At 41.7% G+C, this 12015-nt stretch overlaps 1 protein-coding gene across 5 annotated transcripts in view; it reads right to left on the bottom strand.

The window, feature by feature from the left end:
* The window catches only part of CDH8 (cadherin 8), a 231140-nt gene that overhangs the window by 134046 nt on the left and 85079 nt on the right, over positions 1-12015 (bottom strand). For all 5 annotated transcript variants that reach the window (XM_028739646.2, XM_077931723.1, XM_077931724.1 and 2 more), the window contains one exon: positions 6640-6934. In XM_028739646.2, coding sequence (XP_028595479.2) covers positions 6640-6934 — 295 coding nt within the window. The remainder of the gene's footprint in view (positions 1-6639; positions 6935-12015) is intronic.

The following is a 12015-nucleotide window of genomic DNA, read 5'->3' as shown; positions in this document are numbered from 1 at the left end:
TTCCTCTCTTTTTTTTAAGTCATTCAGGATTTTCTACCACGAAAATAGAAAGAATGAAGGAGAAAGAGATCCTGACAACTCAATGGAAGACTAATTCTTGACTGTCAACAATATGTTTTTAACATCTTCCCCTGCAACCAAATATTCTATAAAATATGAGAACACATCAAAGGTTTGATCTTGGGCTCCTCAAAATGACATTTTTTTTTCTGTATTCCCTCTGCACAAGGCTTACACAAGAGGTTAGATTATACCTGCTCTTCAATGAGAATTTGTTCCAATTTGTTTATCAGGTGGTTATATGACAAAGAATTCCTTTAGGATGTTGGAGAATTTTAGTGGACATGGAAGTGGAAATGGCCAATTACCATTTATTTACCCTATTTCTGGAATATAAATAAATTTTGTAGATTTGGTGCATCAGGACAACAGATTGCTTTAATCTACTTGAACTGACCAAACCTGATAAGTACTGTACTTCCTTCCACAAGATTCCCCCACAAAGAAACAGTTGCCGTTTGGAGATACCTTAGTCTGTCATCCTGTTTCTAAACTATGAAAGCAAACAGAGTCCGGCTCCAGTTTTGACCACAGGACAGAGTGCATTCGGTTGAGTCCTTTCCTCAGTACTGGGCCCTGGTAGGCTAACCTGCTAGAAATGAAGAGCCATGAGCAGCAAGAGGGCATCATATGAGATGCTCTGTGGATTGCCATGAAGTTAGGTCTAGAATGGTACTGTGCCAGGGCCTTTGGTTGGGCAATCAAAATGGTGGCTAGGTGAAGCATTAGGTTGGATCTTTGGGGGAGTTTTTAAGGGGAGAGCATAAAGGGCATCAGCAGTTTGATATCTCAGGTCATAGGGGCCCTGATAGCTGCTCAATGATGCCAGTTATTGATGTTGTCTCTGAAAGCAACAGCCCTCCTTTGTTGTTGATCCCTTGCCCTCCCACATCGACTGTTATTTAAAACAATACTCTAGCTGCACGCACGTGACATTATAATCTTCATTCTATGCACACTGCAAACCAGCGTGTTTTTTTCTACCTAGTCCACACACAATCTGCACCTATTGCATATTTTATGCCATTGGAAAGTGCTTTTTCACAGACTAATTTCATTTTCAAGAAAAAATCTCAAGGCACATTGATTCTATATTACCCCACAATGTGTCATTTTAAAAACAGATGGAAGTGGTCCCAGCAACGCGGGTTGGGGGTAGCATGTATCCACATCTCCTCAATAAATGTGTTGGAGGATGTGGAAAACGCATGGGAAACCTAATTAACAGTAGGGTTTTCAAAGGCATATTGAGTGACCACACTCACTTTTGTAGACCCAGGATCTAGAATACATCTAGATTAAAAGCAGGACATTGAGGACAACTCTGAGTGATTCTAGTTTGGGCTCTAAGCAGGTAAGTATGTATTCAGCCTCTCTCTCTGAACCTGGAAGTTATATGTAGTTATCATAAATAATGCCTTTTAGTAGCTGCTACTCATTTAAAGGGCATTGCAAGTACAAATGGGCAGAAGGGTTGAAACTATTATTATTTGCATACCACCCTCCATCCAAAGATCACATAGTAGTTCACAATGTAGAAATACAAAATGAGAAGACAAATACATAATAATAATAAACCAATAACCCCCCCCCAAACCCATTTAAAAGGTCATAGAACGTTAATCAACCAAAGGTCTGGTTATAGAGAAATGTTTTCGCCTGGTACCTAAATATATGTAATGAAGGCGCCAGGCAAGCCTCCCTGGGGAGAGCATTCAAACTTCCCCTTTATTTCAGCTTTAGCCATAATAAAATAGCCTGTGGTGGTATTGCAGTTGCTATTGTAACTGTAAAACAAATGTAGTGGCTTTCAGTTGCCTAAAAGCAGAGGGGAGAAAAGCAGAAGTGGCAGCAATTTGGGAGGGACGGGGACTGCGAAAGCGGTAACAGTCTCAGGTTTGAGCTTGAATCAAAGTAGTAGAACTGCTGTTTATACTGAACTGCTTTTTACAGTCATTCATAATCCAAGTAATTCAATGGGACATGCACATGCTGCTTAAGAACAGCTGTTCCGAAGTGGGGATCACAGGGGAAAGAAGGAATAAAATCTATCACTTTGAGCCTCTTTTGTGCATTAGGTTGGAAGTAGGAAACACTGGAAGTAGGACACACTGTGTTTGGGGGGGGGTGCTCTGTTCATGGTCTATTTACACAGACACACCCTTTCTCATGCAGGCCTCTTTGCCCATAGCTCCACAAAGAAAGGACAAGACCATAGGTACTACGTCTTGATGGCTACATGCCCTACCAGGGATAAGAGACAGCCTGCCTTTGAAGGCCAGTTGATGGAGAACTGTAGTATTAGGTTACTCCTGCCTTTGCATCCTGCTTGTAGGCTTCCCAAAGGCATCTGGTTCACCTCTCAGAGAGCAGATTGCTTGTGGAGGCTCCCTGCACATGTTAGAATGCTGGTCAGTGTTCTAAAGTGTGCATAAAACCTATACAAATAAAGTAGAAGATGATGGTTTATAAAATTGTAGTCATGATGCCTATATGCTACCTGTCAGAGATTGCATGCCTTTGAATGTCAGTTGCTAGGATACAGTGAGAGAAGGCTTTTAAGACGCACCTCTCTGGCTGCTAGTGGAAACAGGTGCCTGAACTTGATGGAGCTTAAGGGCTGTGGTTGAGTGGTAGAGCATCTGCCTTGCTTGCAGAAGGCCCAATCTCCAGCTCCTGGGCAGCTGCTGCCAGTCAGTGAAGACAATAATGAACTACATGGACCAAAGTTCTGACTCTGTATGAGGCAGCTTCCTATGTTCCAATATCATAAGCCCTACCTTGGATACAAAGTGCTTTGAAGCATGGACTTTATTAACATTTTAGTCCAGCGTCCCAAACATTTGTTTGTTTTGTCTTCACATCCCCGAGCATCTTGGTTCATGTGAGTGTTTACAGTCTCTTGCCAAGAAGCTGGCAAAAAGAGAAATATCTCAACCCCAGGCCTTTGCTGTGTTTGCCTCGCTGTATAATTAAGGAGCTTAACATAGTGAACCTATGTTTGGGTCATAGGAGCTGACACGGTGGTGGTGAAGGCCTTTGCCAATTTCCGCAGAAGTGATTTAAAGGAGCAAAGACATCAAACCTCCAAAAGCACTTGTAATTGACAAGCCAGCCTAAACTTCTCTCCGAAAGCGCTCCTGGGCCCACTCCAGTTAGAAGGGAAGATGGCTTTGTACAACCAATTGTACTGGCTGTCAGCAAAATGACAGTTCTGGCCTCTTACACTAATGTGTATGGCTGTAGTTCTGGTTTTTTAAAAACTGCAATAGGGCAGTCTATTGTTTCCAGAAGCCTGACAGGACGCAACAGTGGCAATAAAGTGCCCGGGCTCTTTTCCAAGTAAACATTTATGAGCATCTCGCCTTGACAGCTTTATAGAAATTACTAAAAGTCACATTGTTGGCCAGTTCCAAAAGAAAAACACTCTCCAGTTAGTTAGAGACTTCTCACATTTGTTTGTGTGTCTCTCTGTGAAGTGTGAGTGTAATGCACCCTCATGGTGCACATGTGTATGATTTAGTAATTTTATTTCTCAATTCTTTTACAGTGGTACCTCGGGTTAAGAACTTAATTCGTTCTGGAGGTCGGTTCTTAACCTGAAACTGTTCTTAACCTGAGGTACCACTTTAGCTAATGGGGCATCCCGCTGCCGCCGCGCTGCCGGGAGCACGATTTCTGTTCTTATCCTGAAGCAAAGTTCTTAACCCGAGGTACTATTTCTGGGTTAGCAGAGTCTGTAACCTGAAGCGTCTGTAACTTGAAGCATCTGTAACCCAAGGTACCACTGTACTTTAATAACCTCACACAAGCCCACTGGCTTGGCCTCGGGACTGTGGGTGCCCAGGGCCATGCATGCTGCATACATGCGTCTGACATCAGCATGCCTACTGGAGCGCACAGCTCACATCAGCATGCCCCACAGCATGCTGGTGTCACACACACACACACCTCATTTATGGCATGGCCTCAGACCAGGATTCCTCAGAGGGAAAGCCCCCTAGCAACTGAAACTTTGAGGAGGATATGGAACCAATATGTGAATGTATCCAAGGAGGTGGATTCTATTCCTGTGAGCCCTGGAGTTCACTTTCCCGCTCTGAGCCCTTCTGTCCTGAAACCCTGGCCTACCTGGCAGCAAGTCCCCAGTCTAGGGTCAATGCACATGTCCAAAGTCCAGTCCAAAGCACAGTCCCACAAAGATCCTGGAGCATGCAAGCTGAGGTCCATCAACATGGGCAGTTGAGCAGACACAGCACCTCAGCTCTGCTGCCCTTTTGTACTTTGCATGCTAATTACAGCATCCAGGCTTGACGAGGCATGTGACCCTCACCTGTTCCAAGCCTACTCTAGCTGAGGAATCACACACCTCCTCCCAGAGCTAGTAAGTCCCATCTGGCCAGCGAGGGAGCTTGGCTGTGGGCCCTTGTCTGCCTTAGTCTCCTGTAGTGCCCCACCTGCTGCTCCATGTGCCTCAGAGCCCATGTTTGTGGAGACAGGGGCCCCTCTGGCTCTGGTGGTTGGTCATGCTGCTCTGGTCCCGCTGCACTGACCCCCATTGCTTCGTCATCCTCTGTCACCCAGTGAGTAGTTCCTACACCAGTCTCTCCTTCCCCATCACCAGCTTGTTCTGGTGTGTTCCAATCCCAGCTACACCCCTCACTGGGATCCTCTTCCTCCTCTCTCCCCGTTTTCTTGCCAGTTCATGATACCAAAGGAGACATTTCTGACATCAATCCTGATGCCTGCTCCACAGTCTCCTGAAATCACACCTTGATCTCCTCCATGGTGATGAGTTTTGCCTTGGTGTCCTGGGAAAGCAAAATTTTCTGACTTCTGCTTCCTTGAGCCACCACTCCCCCTCAGTGGTGGGCATATCTACAAATTATAATAATTAATCCACTAACATTATGCTCTTCAGCAGCCTTAAGCAGAGGTCTTCCCAGCGTTCATATCTTTTTAACAGGAGATGTCGAGGACTCGAATGGGAACTTTATGCAAAGCTTGTAGCTTTTCTGAGTTACAAGACCTCTGTACTGCTGTTTGAAAAGTTAGTGGCAACACACCCCTTACTCCTCTCTTGATTTTCAGAGCTTCTCATTCTGCTTTGCTGCTTCTCCATTCAAACAGTTAATTGATTAAATCCACTCAAGGACCTTACCATCCGCTCCCAGACACAACATCTTTCCTTTTCGTGTCTCTGGCTAATTATAGTTGGAAGAGGGGAAATAGATAAGTATGTAGCCGCATATCCTAAGTGGTGCATCTGTGTAGAAGAATGCACACAAACAGATAATTAAACATCAACCAAATATCAATAGGATTATAGTGGCGTGTTGGAACAAATCTTGATGAATCTGCTTCAGCAGCACAAGTCTCCACCACAACACTATGATTGGAATATAAATGTAATCCACGTGTTCTGCACAAAAGACTTTGCAGTCTAGCCAACCAGTCATCCAGAGGAGCTAAACATATTGCTTTAGTCAACTATGGATTTGCAAATGTAAGTAAGAGACGGGGAAATGAAACAAACACTTTTATGTTCATCTACCATTTGCTCAGGGTTGATACATTGCTAGTTTTGACTAAACCCTTAAACAGTTTAGAACCAGAGTAATTAAAGGGCCATCGACATCCTGCTGGTGATGGATGAATATCTAAATTTTGGGTTCTCTGAGTTTCTTATTTCCCCCCAATCTTCAGTTCTCCACAGTTCCATACCACTTGGCATGAAAATTCACCAGCATTTTAGTGGTAATTTATTCTAATATACACACTGTCACATATAATATTGCCTAATATACCATTTTTGCATTAATATAATGCATTATGTATGTTATTTTCACTATGTATGCATTTCAATGCACATTTTCCACCTGTATATGCAGTTTTGTACATTCCCTGGCAGGAGGAATGCATCACAAAATTAAGGGTATTTCAAATTTTGAATGGTGGTTGTGTTTTGATTATTATATTATTTCAGAAAGTGAACAATGGGTAAGTCATGTATACTGTCATGTAAATTGAATCAAATTGCTCCCCATCCCTATACCATGCCATATGTAAAGGCATCTTCAAAGTTATATGCCCATTGGAGCATTGCAGTTGGGTTAGTGGGTGCTTGGGAGAATGCCTTTTCTCCAGTGGCCTAATGTTGAAGGAATTCTGTTTCAACTGACTTTTGCATAACCCCATCATTGCAAGGTTTCAAATGAAAATTAAAGATGCATTTGTTCCAAATAGCTTTTTCTTCTTCTCAATAACAATATTTCACTGCTGTTAATAGTTCTGGTGCTGAATTATTTTATTTCTTTGAAAGTTCTTCTACTAAGTAAGATGTTGCTATACATTTGCCAGTTTTGTCTTGTATTTATTTTATTGTTATAGATACTTATTGCTGTTTTCTATGCTGCACATCCATGATTTATAGAAGCTTTTTTTTTTGTGATTATACATTTAAATGACTGAAACTGCCTTGTGAGGATTTGGTCCTAAAAGGGTGCCTTTAAATAAACCAGTGGAGAAATACATGTACACAGTATCTTTTGCAAAGTACTTTGGAACTCTCATACATACCCACGATGGACATTTCAGGAACGGTTGCATGATATGGGCCATCAACGAACTCGGGGGGATTGTCATTGATGTCTTGGACCTTAATGATGAATTCTGATGGAGGCTCCAGAGGTTTGTTTGTATCCCTATCAACAGCTTGGGCCGTCAACGTATACTCGGCTTTTTCTTCCCGGTCAAGTCTTTTCATTGCGTGAATGTCCCCTGTCTTGTCATTGATCACAAAGATAGTACCAGCTCCATCACCTGACAGGATGTACTTGATCTTGCTGATTCCAGGGTCCAAGTCTGTGTGTAGCTGAAATGACAAAGAAACAATTGAGTGATCATTTTAAAAAAGACATAAAGCAATTTGCCTTTGCATCAGCACTGCCACACATTTCATTTTAGGTTTATGGATTTGTTTTATTTAAATCAGTCGTAGCCAACATGGTGACCTACAGCTGGCCAAGGATGAAGGGTTATCCAACAGCAATTGGAGGCTACCATGTTAATACAACTGCACAGGGGTGCTAATGTGTTACATTACAGTCTGTGTAAATGTATGCAAAAATAGAGTTGCATTATTCAACAAGCCTATAATCTGGCTACCTGTGTACACAGTAGATGAGTTGTACAAATCAGCCTATGTACATTTTTTCCCACATAAACACTTCTACATGTGCAGAGACAACTTGTACTTGTGAACAATGTTAGGAGTGAATAGCTGTCACACCATCCTTCACACAATAAGTTCCAGAATGATGTACAGGAAATATAAATAATGAATTATTTCTATTATAAAACACTAAAATATACAGGACGATGATAGTTTTAGCAAATACTATGAGACAGCACCTAAAGTAACCAAAATAAAATCTCACAGCAGGCTAAGTCTTTACACAAATCTAAAGGTCTTGAAAATGGAAATGTCTTAATCTGGTGATATATATATATCCTGTATATATATGCTTTCGTAGATTTTCACGGGTACAGGAATGCAGGTTTTGGTGTCCTCGGGTGTCTTCCCGTGTAAAAGTTGGGGTGTCTAGGCGACGTTTCGACCTCGTCGTTTCGTTACCTCGACGTTTCGTTACCTCGTCGAAACGTCGCCTAGACACCCCAACTTTTACACGGGAAGACACCCGAGGACACCAAAACCTGCATTCCTGTATATATATATATATATTGCAAGTTTCAAGCATGCCTCTTCAGAAAAGGTGTTGCATAACTGGGGCACCACCACCAAAAAAGTTGTCTTCTTGCTTGTCAAAGGCAATTTGAGAAGAGCTTCAGAAGAAGATTTCAAAACACAGGAAAATGTGCTCCTTCAGGTAATTGGATCCTAGTCACTCAAGGTTTTTATACTAATTGAAGGTTTTATACTGTTGAATTGGGACCAGGAGCAAGTACGTAGCTAGTGCAGATATTTGTATGCCACCTTTCCAAAGTCATGCTCAAGGCGCCTTACAACATATAAAAAATTACATAACTACAGTACAAACATAGCAAGTGTAGTCATAAACAATACACAAAACATCAAAAAGTACACAACCAAACTGAACAATTTCCAGATAAAAAATATAAATCAAAATAAAGATAATCAACAAACAGGCAACAACCCCCTGCACAAAAACACTAAATTTGCACTATAGTCCACTAGTGTTCCGGTAGTGGATTTTATGTTGTGTGTAAGCACAAACAGAAAGAAGAACTTAACATTGTGAAAATGGAATAAACTGCCATGTGAATGCAGCCTGAGTCATCGTCAATGGTAGCCCTGTGTCTAACGCACTACAGTGATCTGACCAGAAGGTTATCAGTGCTGGAATAAGCAATAGCCTTTAATTAATGCCCATGTTACTGTGAGAAAATCAGCCACTAAATCAGCCACTAAATAGTGTGCCTGGAAAAAGAAAGCAAAGCGGCCTTCCTGAGCTGGCTGATAGAGCTTAAAGTTTACTGCCAGTTCTGTCTTCAATGTGAAGAGACATTGGAGAGCAGGGAGGAGAGGAGCTGTTCGCAACAGGATGGAGAGTCTCCCTAGATTATTCAGCAGCCTGCCTCATCTTTGTCTCCTGATCCCCCTCTTCTCCTGCCTCTGAATCTGGGCAGCCCTCTGCCACAGCCTCTTCTTGCTCACTAAACCCTGTTACTTCTTCACCTTCTGACACCTCCTCCTTCCAGTCTGCTCCCTCTTCTCCCTCTGACCCAGAGGCGAAGCAACCTGCTCTGGTACCTGGAGCAGCACTCTTCCCAGGGGGCATGGCGCGTGCCCTAGGGGTGCCACCTATCGGGGTGGCATTTTGTCACCGCCCTTTGGAATGGTACCCGGAGCGGACCCCCCCCCCCCGGAATGCCCCTGCTCTGACCACTCATCATTGTCCCACCACCAATCCCCTGGCTCTGAGCCTTCTTCCTCTGGGGGTTCCCTTTGAGGTTCCCCAGCTGGTGTCTCCCACCACTCCTCTGTATTCAGAGAGTCCATGACACTAACACTGTAGTTTCTGAATTGGGTTAGTTTGGTAAATGGGCTTGCAATACCCCGATTTGTTAAATTTTAATAAATACAACCTTTATCCCAGAATGGCATCTCATGAGTCTTCTCATGAGCAGGGGAGGGGAACCTACTCCACAACATTCAGAACATGGATTGCTGTGGCAAATGATCCCAGTCCATTTCTTCCGCCACTAAACACAGATATAATGCATACAAAGAGAGGCTTGTTCTTTCATCCAGCCGCTACTGATCCATATCAGAGCTTAAATACAGAAAGAGAGACTATTTGCATGCATACTAATCAAACAAAATGTAACCAGAAGTGTAATTAGACTTTTTTATATATAAAAACCACATGCATACACACACACAGAACTATTAAGTACCGATGATTTTCTTATTATGATTTCAAGAAAGAGGTTGTGCACCTCCCCCAAAAAAGATTCCTTTATAAGCACAGTTAAATAAGTATCATAACCATTCATATCCTCCTCCCCTGCTCCTGCCATGAAAAAGGAAATACAAAATTCAACAGTCGGTTGGCACTGCACATAGCAATTTATCTCAGTACAAATAGAATATACAGCACTGTGTTTCAGCCTTGGGACCCCAGATTTGGATGGACTACCATTCTCATCATCTTTGGCTACTAGACTAAACTGGCTGTGGATGATGAGTGTTGTAGTCTGTCCATGTCTAGGGATCCAAATTTGAAGAACATGAATACAGAGTCAAAACATTCCAGTTTGGTTTCCAAAATGGATAAGCATTGAGTGGGAACCCTCCTTGCGTGTTTATGGCTGGATGGTTAAGTGATAATGCTTCCTGCTAGCCTGGATGAATTAGAGAAATGCATGTGTAGAAATTAGTCTACTGTACAATGGTGAAATTTACATTCATTCTTCTCTCCCTAACTTTGCTTCTGGCCTTATCCATCACCGGTATGAAGCCCCCAGAAGGTTGTCCAAGGTGTGTGGTTTAAATTACTTATACAGATACATTATGCAAAGCTCACAAAGGAGGATTGCAGCAATTCAAGGTTCAAGATGATCTCTAATGTCTGTTTTGGAACCTTTCTTCCTTTTTTCTTGAATTGAAATATTTTTTGTATATTTACAATACTGCAAATATTTAGGGCCCTCAGGTTGAAACATGTTTTCCATTCCTGGTGTACCGATTGGACTGCAACATGCCCAATGTCTTTAAAAAAAACAAAACCAAAACCAAAACAAAACCTTTTTTCCATACAAGAGTTGCTTCTGAAATACATGAACACATATTTCATATAATCACAGAGAACTGCTTAAAATATGAGATGGTGGATATGAAATAACAAAAAAGTACAAACTGCTCATTTGATAACCTTCATTTGTCACTGGCTCTAGGTCTGCAAAGAGCAAAAAATCTAAATATATATTTTCCCTCTTTTTTCCATCAAATACTAGTACCAGACAAAAAATGGTAATCATGCTTTCTCTAGTTTAAAGTAAATGATAAATGTGATGTTTACAGAAATCTTTCTTCCCCTTCTTTATAGCAGCTGGCGGCAGTCAAAGATCATCAAGGCAGCTATTTGAAACATTCATGTGCTTTTTATCTTTAATACAGAAACATTACAATAGATGGCCTAGGCTAAGAAGCAAGATGGGTAGATTAGCTCCATACATGGGCCATCATTTGTTACCATCACCCTTACTAAAATCTGTGCTATTTTTTTTTAAGAGAACAAAAGCTAAATATATTTGAAGTCATTAAGTATAGCAATTTCATCCCCCAAGAAACATTTCTTTAGTTCGATCAAATATGTATGAGTATGTAAAGCAATTGTCAAGATTCAGAACCCTTTGCTCATGTCAAGGTTAAAGATCATTAAGTTCATAATTATGTGGGACCGTGAGGAATGATGGAGAGAGGATAAATGAATGTGAATTTCCACTGCAGAGACTTCTCAAATAGTAGGAGGTGTGTAAATCTGTTCTCTATAACTTCAGCATTCTCCCTTGCTAATTAAATGCTCTCTCTCTCTCTCTCTCTCTCTCTCTCTCACACACACACACACACACACACAACTTTATAAGTACAGTATATCAGTAACATAAAGGAAAGTAACAGAAAGGAAAGTGCTCAGCCTAGGCTAAAAGATTCTGGTAATTCAAAAGAACTGTCTTCCTGAAACCTGTTCAAACTCGTTTGTAGATCTATCATATAATAATATTATTAATAATAATAATAATAATAATAATAATAATAATAATAATAATAATAAATTTATTTATATCCTGCCCTCCCCAGCCAAAGCCGGGCTCAGGGCGGCTAACAACAATAAAATAATAATAATATGTTCTTCGCCTATATACCTCAGTTGGTTTGCTTCCATTATATGGCTATACCAGGGATGGGGAATCTTTTTTTCAGTCCAGACAGTTACATTCCTTTCCAGGCAACCCACACACTTTGGCCAGAAGCAAAAGTTAAGTGGAACACTGTTACCTTTGTACAGTAGTCAAATTTGTGCACGCATTCATACACCCATCTCTATCCAGGGAACCAAGAGGCATTATCAGAGTTCAAGAACACATTCCATCCAGGCAAAAACACTGGAAGAAGGTATGAAATAAGGTTGATGAAGGCCTGGGAAGAGGATGTGTGACCTAGGGTGCATTCAGAGAGCCATATAGTGAGGCCTGGAGTGCCACATTTGCCCCCCCATCCTGTGCTAGACATATGTGAGCTTCTGAAATGACCTTATACCAAATGAAGTACCGTCTGATATGACAGGCAGTGGCTCATTAGGTTTGCAGGTAGCAGTCTCTCCCAGAACCTGTTACCGGTGATCCTTTAAATAGTGATCATGAGACAGAACCTAGGAATTCCTGCATGAAGAAACACGTGTTCTACCA

Source organism: Podarcis muralis, chromosome 7 (assembly GCF_964188315.1).
Source record: "Podarcis muralis chromosome 7, rPodMur119.hap1.1, whole genome shotgun sequence".
NCBI classification, from domain to species: domain Eukaryota; kingdom Metazoa; phylum Chordata; class Lepidosauria; order Squamata; family Lacertidae; genus Podarcis; species Podarcis muralis.
This window is presented reverse-complemented; position numbering and strand designations above follow the sequence as displayed.